This window comes from Lucilia cuprina, chromosome 3 (genome assembly GCF_022045245.1).
Source record: "Lucilia cuprina isolate Lc7/37 chromosome 3, ASM2204524v1, whole genome shotgun sequence".
In the NCBI taxonomy this organism is placed as follows: Eukaryota; Metazoa; Arthropoda; class Insecta; order Diptera; family Calliphoridae; genus Lucilia; species Lucilia cuprina.
The window spans coordinates 66,296,871-66,312,255 of NC_060951.1; the positions used below are offsets into that span (position 1 = coordinate 66,296,871).

Consider the following 15,385-nt stretch of genomic DNA (forward strand, 5'->3'; position numbering starts at 1 on the left):
TTTAAAAACAAAAAGTCATAATAAATTTATTAATTCTAAATATTTATTATGACGAGGTTTTATCCCAGTAATTTCCATTAACAATAAAACATAACTTTTAATTGTTGTAAATCAAATTCTTAGAGTATAAATGAAAACAAAGTCAAACTAACTTTGATATTAAGTCAGCAACAAAGTAAAAGAAAAATTATGTTAAGTGATTAATGAGAAAAAAATGTATTACAACACTAATTTGTAGAAAAGTGTTAATTGAAAGGAAATTTAATTAAAACGTGTTATATAAAGTTGTTGTTTGTAAAATGTCATTACGACATGGCTGTACGTTAACATTTAAATAAATAGAAAATAGTATTTTTTAACATCTTTTGCGATACATATTCTATATTAATATATCATTTGCACTAAACACTCAATTTCGCAATTAACAATTGCAACCTGTACTTTGATCAAAAGATCTATATCTATTCAGAAAATCAATTATAGTTCTATCACCGAATTTGGACATTGTATATTTTAACTTCCTGATCGATTTAACTTTATAAAAGCTATGGAAAATGCGTATAAAATCGGGTTTCTCAATCGATTGCGAAATTATATCGATCACCGTAGCAAACACAAAGACATAAGAGAGCTTAACTAATACTAACTGAAAAAATAAAAAATATTTTAAAAACACTTAATAATATTATTATATAAGCAGTAAGTATATTTGAAGTACATACATACATAAATATTTTTCTTATTTTGCTTTGAATATAAGAGAAGTACATAGTAGTTTTCATATTTTTTCCTTTTACATTTTATAAGCACTTGAGTAGCTGAAATATATATTTTTATATATAAATACAATATATATATATATATGTATATGTATACAAAGTTATGCATGCACAATGCAACAGCTACTGTCAAGTGGCTAAAAATAAATGGCCTCAAACGGGCCTTGTGGCCTTTATTGCTATTCCAGCCTATTTTTTGCTGAAAACCTATAATTTTTGCTATTTTTTGCTGAATCAAATTTCATAACGGTAATGGATGAATTGAGATTATAGTTAAAAGTGAGAAAGCTTTGGATCTAATACTGATTTTAAGTAGATATTTCATAAGGCCTGCAAAGTTAAAAGCAGGCTTGTATGTATGTAAGTGTAATATTTTGTTGTATTTTTATTTGTGTATTGTAGTATAATTTATATGCCTCAAGTGTTTGTCTTGGTTTGTACCATAACTATCAGCAGCATAACTCAGCAGAACTCAAGGCAATTCTTATTTTCTATGGTAGCAATGAGAAAAAAATTGTAATAATTTTATGAGTAAAAGAAAAATCTTCTCGTTATAATTTTAACTTATAAAAAAAACATGGAAACTAAAATAAAAATATATAAAATATATACTTAATATATTAACAATGAGGAATAATTTATGAAATGTTTAAATTTTTAAAATAAGCACTAATAGATTGAAAAACAAAATCAGTGTCAAGGTCATTATACTCTACACCACCATATTGGGAAGGGTATTATAAGTTTGTGCTAATGTTTGCAACACCAAAACTACTATTGCTCATTTTCAAACAAAGTTTTAAGAGTCTAGATCTTCCCATTATCTTCAATATCTTGAAGATAAAAAATTCAGAAACATTCAGTATCCTTTCTGTATTTTTATCTTCAATATTTTATAATAGACACACCAATAAACGCAGGAATTTATAATCTAATATTTGACTTAACAATTTTCCTACAAACTTAAATTTTTACTGCCTTATGATTATTAAGTTAAGAATGGTTATTAAACCCTGTTTTTATATGGAAAATGTGTGCAGTAAACCATTGTAAACTTTAATAATCGCTTCTGCACAACGGCCTTATTTTCTCTGAACATTTGATTTCACAAGTAAATTATGAGACCATTATTTTGTTCACTTAATAAAAGTCTAGTGTTGCCATACAAATGTACTATTTGACAATTGGTTTATTATTAATATTTAAGCATTTAACTGAAATATAACTAGTTATGAATAATAAATGCGATTTACTTTATATAATAAAGCTTTTATCTTAAATATTACCCTTTTCCGATATACTTAAAAAATTTGTGGACGAACCAAAATTCTCTTAAAGGTGCATTATATGGAGGCTAGGGAAAAATGTGGACCAATCCTGGAAAATTTTGGTTAATATATTTATATTTTTTTTTGTGCTGAATTTCTTAATTTCATTAGTATTTATAAGTGAATTTTGGATATTAATATCATATTCAGAAGTGCAATTTGTAGGCGAGCTAGGGTCAAATTTGTTAAAAGTTGAAAAGGTTATCAAGGCTTGTACTAAATTGTGTCGTTTTTTGTAAATATACAAGTATATTTTATATAATTATGAGCTCGCAAAACCCTGTTCGGGGGGAATTCTGTTGTATGGGGATTAGTCCTTGGGCCAAAAAAGTTGTATGTGCTAAATTTTATCCAATACAAAACAGTTAAAGCAAACAAATCTTTTAAAAATGTCATTGTCTTAACTTAAATTACCCTCAAGGTAAAACAAACAGTATGACAAAAAAGAATACCGAAAAATATACCAGAATTAAAGCGACATACGGAAAACGTTGTGTCGTAAAAAAAAAGAAATTGTTGTAAAAATATTCCAAAAAATTTAACCCTTCGAAGAACCCGTACACAAAATTCATAAATTCTTTTTAATATTTAATTAAACATAAAGCAAACAAGAAAATTATTCAAAATCTAGCTAATGAAAATTTAAAAAAAATGTAAAACAAAATATTTGAACAAAGATTAGAGGCGTCTTATAAAAAGGCTTTACACGGGATTTCCCCAGGATACAAAAAGAAACAGAAAACAGAAAAAATGAAAATTTAAATAACGGAAATACAAGTTACGGAGGGGAAGACATAAAACAGCAACAATAATATTTAAAGAGCAAATCCCTTAGAGGAAATTAACAACCTTGGAAAATTAAACAACAATTTTGTGAAGAACAAATAAATAAAACAAAATATAAAATTACAAAACGTTATAAAAGAAAATACTTATTTACGAAAAGTAAAAATGTATAATCGTTCGCCTTTAAATCAGAGAAACAAAATAGTCAAAGTTCAACATGAATTGTTACCAGAAACTGGCACTTAAAACAAATTTAATGGTTTCTTAGGAAACATTAAAAATACTATTATTTGTAGGACATACACAATAGTTCATAAGTATTTTCACACTTAATTTTAGCAAACAGTGTTGCGAATTGAAGTGTTACAAGTTAAAAATCTTGAAGAATATATGATTCAAAAATAATTAAAAGAAAATTAACCATATTTTTAATGCTCTTCAATTATTTTAACAAATTGAAAATAATTGTTCCTGTTATCATAAATAGTTAGATGCGACAACTAAAATGTAAAATTGCTAAAGTATTAAAGTATTTTTCCTACACACTGTACAATATCCTGTAGATACTTAACACCACTTAAACTCCCACAATTGAAAACACATTTTCTTCTTTTATTAAGCTGTTGCTTGGTTATAGCTCAAACACATAAACAAACATGCATACATTCTACAGTACAAACACTCTATTACAAAGTATCTAATAAATAAAATAAGGCAAATAATGTACAAACAAACACATAAACTTTTTTAGGTAAAATAATATGGTTACTCATCCTTATTGTTGTCATAATAACCGATAACACTACCACCCAACGTCAAGCACTCTGCCAGAACATTTAACATCAACATTATTTGAGTGCAAAAGTTGGATCAATATTTCAAATATTCAACGAATCGTTTTAGGTTGAAAAATTTTAAATTAATATTAAGAAACAAATCGGGAACAACGGAAAATGGTAAAACAAACAAAAGAAATATTTTTAAATATTTGTTGTATTAAATAAAATGTTTATTTCACACAGCCACCTAAAAAGAAATTGTCAAAAAAGGAAAAGGCTCGTTTAGAGGCTGAACAAGCGGAAATGTTGCGTCTTGAGATGGAGAGAGAAAAGTAAGACAGACGAAGAAGTATATAAAGAACTAAGAAAATAAAGTCAGACATTGTCGACTTATGATACATTAGGATGTACCGTATTTTTTAGGTTTGTTGGTTATTAATATAAAAAATATGAGAAATAAATCAAAATAATTTTTTCAAATATTCAATTATTTTGCTCATATCGCGTGAAAAATTATAATTTTTGTTACAGCGTTTCTTTTCAGAAAAAAGAAACTAATTTGTTAGTATACTGAACCCTGTTTCCTAGGCAAAAAGATATTTGCTACAGACAGAGTTATGTACGTATGTGTAATCCTTGGGCGAAAAGTAAAATGGAAACACCACATAGAGGATAGGACCTCATAGGAGAACCATAGGCATGAAATCGCGTCTTAGTTCCACTATGACATATGGGCTTTATAAAAGTGTAATTAGACCAATTCTAGCTTGGTGGTTATAGGAAGTATTGGATTGTAATAAGGCTCTTAATTTATAATTTTTAAAAAGAAGCTAGAGCTAGTTAACCTGATGAAGGCAGAATTAAAAATATGGGCGAGAGAAACACATAAGGAGTCTTGAAATATTGAAACCTTGGGTGGATCCATAATGATTCTATGGGGTGTCCCGTATTCTGAGTGGACACACAGCATAACGGGCACAGTTATACAAAATTTAGAACGGACAGTGAAACTCTGAAAATCACTTTCCTTGCTATTGTGAGTGATAATATTCTAGATGTAACTTTGATGTATAAAACGTTTAGGAATTGCATCCAGGAAATTGAGTTTCTCAACATTCAAAGAACAATATATTAGGTTTTTGTTTTTACCAACAAACATTTTTCATAAAAAAGCGCAGGTGTACTTCTTCGGAATTAAAGCAGATACATCATTCTGTCAACATAACCAAAAAAAAAAAGCGCAGGTGTACTTATTCGGAATTAAGCGCAGATACATCCTTCTATCAACTTAACCTAACCTTAAATATTTTAATCAGGATTTATAGCAATAAATTACTTACAGACTTAAAAAACTTGAAGAAGCTCGCCAACGGCGTAAAGTTGAACGGGAAGAAGCCAAGCGTCGTCTACAGCTTGAAATTCAGGAAAATAAACAAAGACGGGCACAATTGAAAAATAGTATGGCATTTTTTCATCAAATACGAGAATGTACTGACGCCATAAAAATGGCGTCTAAAAATCAAAATGATTGGGAAAAATTTATGCGTTGTAATGGTCTGCCAAATTCCAACAGTCCCAGTGATTTGCGCAAATACATACATCAATGGCAAATTGATATCGAACGAAGGAATCGTGAATCACGCAATTGGTTATTGAAAACCAACGAAAGAACTCTGCTTACACAGGATATAAATATACCGGATTTAACTAAAGCTACGCTGCGCCAGCAGCAGGGAAATTTGGGAGATGTGTATGCCCAAAGGGTTAAGGAAATATTGGGGGTAAGTAAGAAGTCTGACGAGTGGAGTGGTCCGGTCAAAACGGAGTCTCTTCGATTCTACTTGACAGTTCGTGTGTAGTAAACTACCACGTAAACCAAGCAAACCAACCAAGAAGAAACCAATATATAAAGATCTTAACTTTAGCATATTTGTTATTTCAGATTCTTTTGGAACTAGAAGAAGTTTTGGGAGACAAACAGAAACCCGCTCACACTTTAACCGATTTAAGTAAATTGAAAACGGAAATAAGAGTATTACTTAAAGACTATTTGGATGATTTCACCCATAAAATAATGTCCCATATAGAAAGAGATATGGAGTTAGTAGCTTTTCAAATTTCAAATCAATGAATTTGTTTTTAGTATATTAATATTTTCTTCAGAATTGATCGTCCTGGTGTTTCCAAGCATATTTATGAATCTGAAGTTTTCAAAAGTTTTATTTGGACTTTTTCTAAAGACGCACAAATGTAAGAACACAAAATATTTAGTTATATGTGTAACCATCTTGAATAATTACAGCTCTTTGTGTGCAAAACCACGTATTGGAGAGCAAAATCTTCATAATGAGATTGATTTTCCTCTAATTGAAATGCAAATCTCTTTGCCACCAACGGTCAGCCTATATAGTTCTGCTTTGAGGGGTTTATGGTTAAATTATGATCATTTCAGTGACTATTGTCCCAGTTTTAAACTCAAAAAGCCTAGACCAGATTACATCAGTAATTTATACTAATTCTTTCTCATATTTTTGCTCCCTTCATTGCCGACATTTTTGTTTATTTTTTTATTTATGTTTAGATATGCTAACACAAACCAAAAAGGAATGGCGCAAACGGAAGGAGATTTTACAAAACATGTTGGATGAATGTTCTAAGGAAGTACCATTAACAGAATTGGAACAATTTGAACACGAACGTGATTTGACTTCACAACAAGCCCGTGAGAAAAGCCTAGATGTGGATAAATTGTATTTAGAGTATGAGGATGAATTGAATAAGTTGAGGAGAAGAGCCATTGGCCCAGAGGGGTTTGGTTTGACGGATACCGATGTTAATTTGAGAAAATATCGCATAATTGGTGGAGTCTATTGCACAGATTATTTAGAAACACCACAACAGGATAAACAGCTAAACGCCAGATCGTTTATAAGAACAAGTAAGTTCAGTGAACTTTTTGATCACAAATCCTATTGATATTTATCGGGACAAATCTAGTATTTGCTCCAAACAAATTGTTGCATAAAAACTACTACCAGACCTTTAAACCACCGCCACCACCACAGCCTGGAGTCAGACGTTTACCCGAAGAAATTGAAGCTGAAATGCGCATGGTAGAGGCTGCCTTAGACAAATTAGCTTTAGTAACTGTACAGTAAGTTTGAACTTTAATGAAAATACACTGGTTAATATCATTATATATCTTTATACCCTACACCACTACAGAGTAGAGGTAAAAACTCATTTAAAAACACTAACAACGCTATTAAATTGTGCATAAATACCTTTGAAGTAGACTCAAATTTCTCTGCCGACATTTATAACGTTAGGTCCATATTTTCTCCTACTCTCTTGTAGAAAATCTTTTTTTGTCAACAAAAAGTAAAAATAATCGGAAATAATTTTAAAAAGTAAATTAAATGCTTTATTTTTTAAGAAATAATCCACATTTTTAAGATAGTGACTGGTGTAGGGTATCATATGGTAGTCTATGTCTGATTATACATTCATACTTGTTCATTCTTAAAGGCTACCAGACAGCGTTATTTGGTTTGAACCACCTATAGCTTGTCGTTGGGAAACGCAGATCGAAACTTTAGAATCTGATTTGACAGAAGGCATTAAACAACCCATTAACTCCAACAGTGGCAATACGACAGATGTCACTCCCTTGTCTACCACTACTAATCTCAGTCCTTTGAAAAGTCTCTCACCGCGTTTTCCAGCTTCCAAACTACGCAAGAAAAGTTCGCAAAAATCTTCCGGCAGTAATTTACCTGTACGAGAAGTTAATGATTTTGATATGTTTCAAATGCCAAGTGAAATCGACATTTACAGTTTACTTAAGGACTTCATAGCGCCACGTTTACCACAGGGATTCTCTGTACGTATAGATGGTAGCCGCATGAAACAACTACAACAACATAAACAAAAGAAGGGCAAAAAGAAGCAAAAGCAAACAAAAGTTTTGTTTTTAGCACGGCCTAAAACAACAATCAACTCACTAGAGACAGAAGGACCAGCACAAATTTCACTAAAAGTTAAACAAGATTTACAAAAAATTCATAAAACACGCATAACAGAAGATTTCTTGGATTTCGATGAGCCTAAGGAATTCTTTCCATGCGTACAATTTGAGAAACTATTGAAAATAAAACCACTCGATAAAGTTAACGAACAACATGATGTTAAATTAGATTTGAAGAATAGAAACAGTGATGATGCCCAAGACAATGTGGAAAAGTTGAAATCTTTTAGTCGAGATGACAGCAAAGGAAGTCTTGTAAGCGTTACAAGTTATAAAAGCTCCAAAAGTGCTACGAGTGGTGATAGTGTATCAAGATGTTCATCTGAAATGACTGACAAAAAGGAAGTTACTAGGACTTACATGTTTTCACAATTAATAGAGGTGAGTTTTAAATTAGCAGAAGATACTATGATATGTTCTTTGAAACTTAACAATTTATCTTGTGGGCGGTCTTCTATTAAAATTACAAATTACAAATTCAACCTTCAACACTACCAAAACAGTGCTGATTCTGAAAATTTAATTTGTTGAAAATGCCAGTCTTTTTAACATGAGTTAAAGAGACTATAGTGTCATTTAAAATAAAACTGGGTGTTGTCTCACAAATGTATTTTTTAATATTGATTTCTTTATTTTTGAGTCTATCATATTCTCTACTACAAATAGAATATACAAATAAATATAATACTGCTTGAATATTTATATCAAGGAATATGGAAATCTACTTTTTATCAAATTCCAATTTATACTACATATTTCTTCTTGTTTTATTACACTCATTCTACATTCTCATGTTTGAAATATCGCTTTACATACAACAACTAAAATACATTTTTTGCAATATTCAAAAATGTACACCCACCCATTGTACCATATGAACAACACCCACAACTCACACCATGATGTCAAGCAATTTAAATCAACGCAATCATGAAAACGATAAAAAATAATTTTCACAAAATTCAAACTCAAACTTAAATGTACTTGTACCAACTTAAAAAGGACTTGGATCGTTTGTGTGACTTACAAACTCCAGTGCAGCAGGAGGAGCTGCTACAGCAGATTTCAGAAATTCTAATGGGAAAAAACAACACAACGGCAGCATCAACATTAAGTGGAAAAGACGTTACTTGTGATGTTGGAGCAGCCGAAACAGAAGCAGCAGGAGACGAAGGAGATACAAAAACAACAACAGCAGCAGTATCAACATTGACGGATGTAATGCAACAACCCGCAGCATTTGGCTATTATTCTGGTATATCCTTTGTACGTGAGGCAGAGACATTACGGGAGGAAGACGAAGAGGAGGAAGAAGGTAACGCTGAAGATGATGATCAAACAAGTACAGATGAAGAGGAATATGATGATGATGACTATGACGAATACTTTTTAAATGAAAACCTAGACAACGAGGCAGCATTAACATCGTATCGTAGTGAAGCTAGTGGTGGTACGAGTGGTGTCACTGCTGTTGCTGCTACCGCATCGTCGGGTAAGGAGACTGGTATACATGATTTCCTAAATAAACACAGTCACAGCGATACAAACAGCAGCGGTGATGGGTAAGTGACAATTCTTAATGTATGTGTTTTCTCTCCGTCAGTAGGTGTTTGATACAGCATTGTGTTTACGTATAATTGTGCAAGCAACTCTATATTACGTTAACAAACCAAATAAAGTAGTAGGCAGTGAGACAATCAGACATACATACAAACAAATAAATAGTCCATCACCAGTCATTCAGTTAAACAGATTATGGTCTGTCAAAGCAGTCAATAGTGTTCTTTTTCAAGCAAACATTTCTCTTTAACTAAGAGCTACTTGTCCGCACACACTTATTAAACAATTTAATACATATATACATACATCTTACATAAAATTATTGCATAAGTATATTGGATATATCATCCAATTTGCAAACTTAAGCATAGACTTTGTTTGATAAACTCTGACAACTGCCTGTATAGATTTTTTTATAATTTGGGCTACGATAAAAGTTTGAATGTCTAATTACAATAACTTTCTTAGGTCTGTTTTAAACACATGTTTCAATTGAGCTTACGATGAGAAACTTATTTTTTTAAAAAGAACGCAATGAGGAAGCACTTTCTTTCATATATTACTTGGTAATGGTAATATTATTTCTAGGTCGGTTGTTACCGATAATTCCTTACTATTTTTATAACCTACACAACTATAGTGGGGAGGAAATTATGCGTTTGTCCTAATGTTTGTAACATATTGGTTCTACGCCCACATTAAATCACTTTCTGAATCGCTTTCGCTAGCCCCCGTATCACCCGAATAGTGCTTTGGGCAAATAATTACGTTAGATGTTATATTATATCAACAAAAATCGGCAAAACTTAAAATTTAAAAACCTTAAACGACACTATCGATGTTTGTAATGATCGGGCCTCACCCTAGCCGCCATACAAACTCACTTCAGAAAATAACTTGAATGTTTGTTATATTACTTTTTTGTCGCTTCAACTGCGAAGGTGTTACCTTCTCGTAGTTATTGTTGCCGCAGATGATGACGACGAATGTTGATGCCGATATTGTCGCAGTATTTGTTAACAAAATGAATGTTATAACACTACAACGACAATTATTTGAATAACAACAATGACGACAACAACTAATTCCACTTACAATCTTTACTTTGTCGAGGTTGTTACATTTAAATCTCATCACTGTCTGTCTATACATACAAATAATAAGTAGTAATGTATTTGTGTTGGTATATATTTGCGGGTTTTAACGTGTATGTGGCAAGCAAAATATAGATATTTGCAACATTTTAAATGTTTTTTCCTTCTCTATTCTATTTGTGTTTATTTTTAGCATTACGAGTATTATTTTTTCATTTCATTTTATTTTTCCTCATTTTTTTTGTGTCGGTACCGAACACTTTACAATTGATGTCAATTGAGTTTCATTTTTTCGTTTTTATATTTCACAATTTTTACAATGCTTTGATTTGATTTAATTACATAAATGTCATCAGAGAGACTTAAAAAGCGATAAGAGTTCATTTCTTTTTACTTTATCTTTCATATTTATACAGTCGTTCCCTTTAAAATGTTCACTACTTTTGTTAGAGAGAAGTAGCGTTTGAAATTAGATTGAATTATTATTCCAAGAAATGAAAATTGACATAATCAAATACTTATTTGTTACATAAAAATGTGTATGTTGTACAAAATTAAAGACTTAGATTGATTTCGAAATATTAAATATAATCTTTGAAAGTATATGAAAATTTAATAACACAGTGATACAGCAAATAAATGCAGGGGTTCTCATATACCAATTCCATTTCGTTATAGTCCATAGAGTAGGAATATATTTTTAATTTTTCCCGATCACTTCGTTTAGTTCCTTTTTAAGAGCAAAGGATGCGAAAAAGAGCTATTTTTGAAGTTTTAACTTTAAAAAAATATATTTATGGTACTTTGCAACCGATTTTCAAATTGGATATTTTGTTTTAAAGATACAAGTGTTGTCTTTCAACCCAAAAAAAATAAATCCAAAATTTATGATTAATGTCTTGGTTACGGCAATTTAAGTAAAAAAAACTCACACTTTTTTCACAATTTTTAATTTTCATACTGCTCTACGTTGGCTATGAAGCAGTAACTTTAGCTTTTATTACATTTGAAAAAAGGCACATTAAGTTGGGTTTCCAATGATGGTCAATTTATGATAATCGATGAAAAAGGTTATGAGTTGTGCTAAGTTTTATAAAAATATAGCATATTTCTTTCATACAAAAACATTCATGTTTCTGGTTTTCTTTGTAACAAGTTTAAAAAATGTTTATAAACTTTTTTATACAAAAATTAATTTGTATGGAAAAAACCAAAAATTCGAGGAACATGCTATTAGAAAATTGGCATAAACAATCCAGTTTTTCATAGATTTTTATAAAATAACAAGTTTTAGAAACCTTCCTTTATGTGATTCTTCAGGAAAGTAATAAAAGATGAACTCACTGCCTCATGGTCAAAGTAGAGCATGATGAAAATGAAATTTTTTTAAAAAAGTGTGAGTTTTTTACTTAAACGACCGTATCTCAGACATTTGACCATAAATTTTGGATTAAAAGGCAACACTTGTATCATTAAAAAAATAACGGATTTGAAAATCGGATGAAAACTACTAAACTTATGATTTTTCAAATTTAAAACTTCAAAAATGACTCTTTTTCGCATCTTTTGCTCTTAAAAAGTAAGTTAACGAAGTTATAGGGGAAAACTAAAAATAAATTCGTACTCTATGGACTATAACGAAATAGAATTGGTATATGAGAACGCCTGCGTTTTATTTTTCTTCACTTTTGTATCACAGTGTAATTAAACATTGATATCTCTGATTTCCAATCGTTGCCCGTGAAAACTAGGTATAGAAGATATATTTTTATAAGTTGCTTATTTAGTTTAGATAGTAAAAATTTATAGTCAAAATTTTCACTATATCTTAACGTGAATTGAAGTTATATTATAATATTTACATTAATAATCTCAGTTTATAACAAATACATTTGTTGTATTTATTTTCAGTAAAAAAGCAAAACTATTAAATGAATCCACGTTTACTCAGGGTAAATGGAGCACACGTGACGTACATGATACAAAATTCAATGAAGATAAACTATCAATACAATTTCGTACAGGACGTATGGGTAAGTTTTTTATTTTTTCAAATGTGCATTAACTAAATACATATGTTACTCCTAATCGAAGGTCAAATAAAAATGGTTCTCTTAAATTTAAGCGCTTGTGTATCGTCTTAGTGATCTGAGATTATAGAAGATAAATTCTTAAGTGAGATTACAGTGGTATATATAAATTATTAAATAGATATAATAAAAAAAGTATCTGAAAAGAAATCATTAAAACAAATTTCGCAAGTATGTTGACAAGAAAAATGTAAGTCGAATAAATGTATAATGGAAATATGATTCGATTTATAGGGCGTACAATTAATTGCTCAAAGATAAATGTTAATATTTTCTCTTAATATTTTCTGTTGGTCTGAAATAATGTAAATATGTACGTTTCATTAGTTTGAAAAGAGAATGTAGTTACATCAGATCGAAGAAATTCATCTTGATACTATAGCACTACTAATTTACCTAGAGAGGTGCCTGTACCTATACATTGGATCAAAGTACACTAAAACTACAACGGTTATTATCTACAGAATATTCTCACCAACATCCATCATTCTAAAATTATTATTAATATTTTTTGTTTAAAAATAAATATAAGTAGCACCCTAATAAAATTTTACATGTATTAACTTCCAATCACCCATGTAAGCCTCAAGTATATTTATGTGGCGAATAAAATAGATACGCTAAATTGAGTTTGTGTTAGAATTTTTTGTATTTTTTATCATTTGTTTTGTTTTTTTTCGTTAATATTATAGTAATATCGAAATAAATTCAATAGATTTAGTTTTTAAAAGCAAATAAACAAGGCCAATCATAGTGTTTATTAACTGGTTAACCGAAACCCGGTTTTTATTTTTTATTGTTTTTATTCTTAGTTTTTCGTTAACAGGTTCGATTATCGATTAACCGAGTTATCAGGTTTTTATTTCTCGGTTAACCGGCTTAAAAATTGAAATTGAAGTTTTTTTTTTTAATTTTTTATTATATATAACATTTAAAAAAATGGATACAAAATTTTAAATATATTTGTCCATTTGTGTTTATAAAAGCCGGCCGAAGATTGTTGAACAAAAGGTAGGAAATATAAAATAATATTTTATGTACATAAAATATAAAATATAGATTTACAATTTTAGGAAATAAGTAAAAAGATAACAATTAAAATAAAAATAGTTTAAAATGTTTGTGACTGATTTCGAAAAGATTGCAGGAAATATTTTTATTTGTATATTGTACTGAGATCAAGATTTTCAATCGCTTGTAGGGATTTTTAAAGAAATGTTTTTTTATTTTTCCCATATTTATTAAATTAATAGAATTATACATACATATATGTATTGCAGGGTCAACTTATCCCTCTTATGAATACTTACATGTAAACACTAGGCAATCATGTATATGTATCTATTAACAAAAATAAACTATATATCTTTATTTTTTTCTCAAACATGAACATAAACTAAAAATAACTGTAACAACAATGAAATTTATTACAATACACTGGTCTTTACTTGATTACAAAAGGAATATTTGGTTTTGCTTTAAATCGATACAGTAATATGCCGTATCAAACCTGGGAAATAAAACCCGATTTAAAGTGGTAAGTTTACTTATATTAAAAAGATTTATTTCGAAAATTATATAAAATTAAAAAAAATTGAAACAAGTACATTACTTCAGTTAGTCCAGTCATTTACTCAAGATTTATAAAAAATTTTGAATGAAATTTTTCTTGCAAAATCTATAATAATATTGATTATGACTAACATTTTTGGCTGTTTATGCCAGTTAGTAACAACATAAAGAAAAATTTATTTTGAAAAACATAATATTAATTATTTATTTACTTTTAAGTCAAATGCCCAAATGAGAGTAATGTTCATTTACTTAAGCAGTTTAGCAAATTAACAGGGTAAAAAATTAGTTTGGATTTTAATCAACAAATTATATTTCACACTTTCTAAAACAATCCCCACAGCAGTTAATTAAATCAACAACAAAATTAACTAAATGCAACAAAATATATTCACCGTTATTTATTTATTGGTTTGACTTAAATCCGTTTAATTTACTTAATCATTTACAACTTTTTAATTGTTTGTGGTTTTTAATACTTTTTACTCTTTGATTTCTCTTCTCGAATGGAATAAAAATTACATCATTAACTGTCTCAACTACAAACAATTATGCAAAATAAACCAACAACATGATGATAATGTTGCTGCCGTTATACTTTTAGTCCCGAAAACATTCTATTTAGTTTTACGGCCTCTCTAGTCAGTTTGGACATAACCATCACATCACAGGGTTTTTGTGTCAACAATTTCCAAGGTGGCTCAACGACCGCCATCAATGAGATGATTGGCAAAACTCTGTCGTTGGATGCCATAAAACAGATTTTGATTTCGTCAGCCGTCGACATTTTCCCCGAAGAGGATGCATTCTGCTATACTGAGGGTTCTTGCGAAAAGAATTACGTGATGGAAATGCATTTGTATGCCTGCATGTCGACACTGGCATTGTCACACAATTTTAGTTGGTCGCGATGGAATCTTTTGGCAGGCAGCCGTACCGCTGTCCTGCTATTGAGGGAATTGGTCGATGGCAAAAAGGTGGTAAGGAAATGTAAACAGATGTAAAAATGTAATAAAATTAAAAATACGAATGTATAAACTTATAACATTTGTATGTATATGTACACATATGGTAAGAAAGATGTGTTCAATAAACCTAAATATTATTTGAATGGAATTAAATTAAATTTAAAAAGAACACATATTTTTCAATACACATATGTGGAGCTCTGTGTATGCTTCAAAATATCAAATTGGCAGTGTTACTAAATTAACTTCGTTTTTTTTAAATGTCAAAGTCTATTTTCAACATTATATTTTTTTATTTATTCTATTATTAAAAAATTAAAAATAAATTTTGTTTGCAAATTGCTTCGGTTTTTTTCAGCCAAATCATTCAACTTTATTGGTGACCCCTTTAAAAACGGCCAT

General features: G+C 29.8%; 1 protein-coding gene across 1 annotated transcript in view; it reads left to right on the forward strand.

Annotated features, from left to right (window-relative positions):
* Positions 1-312: 312 nt before the first annotated feature.
* The window catches only part of LOC111678938 (dynein axonemal intermediate chain 7), a 17,471-nt gene continuing 2,398 nt past the window's right edge, over positions 313-15,385 (forward strand). The window contains exons 1-14 of the mRNA XM_023440397.2: positions 313-318; positions 3,916-4,004; positions 5,015-5,453; positions 5,615-5,772; positions 5,836-5,922; positions 5,975-6,174; positions 6,254-6,610; positions 6,670-6,826; positions 7,201-8,080; positions 8,702-9,261; positions 12,265-12,386; positions 13,905-13,980; positions 14,620-14,995; positions 15,342-15,380. Of these exons, the coding sequence (XP_023296165.2) occupies positions 313-318; positions 3,916-4,004; positions 5,015-5,453; positions 5,615-5,772; positions 5,836-5,922; positions 5,975-6,174; positions 6,254-6,610; positions 6,670-6,826; positions 7,201-8,080; positions 8,702-9,261; positions 12,265-12,386; positions 13,905-13,980; positions 14,620-14,995; positions 15,342-15,380 (3,546 nt within the window). The remainder of the gene's footprint in view (positions 319-3,915; positions 4,005-5,014; positions 5,454-5,614; positions 5,773-5,835; positions 5,923-5,974; positions 6,175-6,253; positions 6,611-6,669; positions 6,827-7,200; positions 8,081-8,701; positions 9,262-12,264; positions 12,387-13,904; positions 13,981-14,619; positions 14,996-15,341; positions 15,381-15,385) is intronic.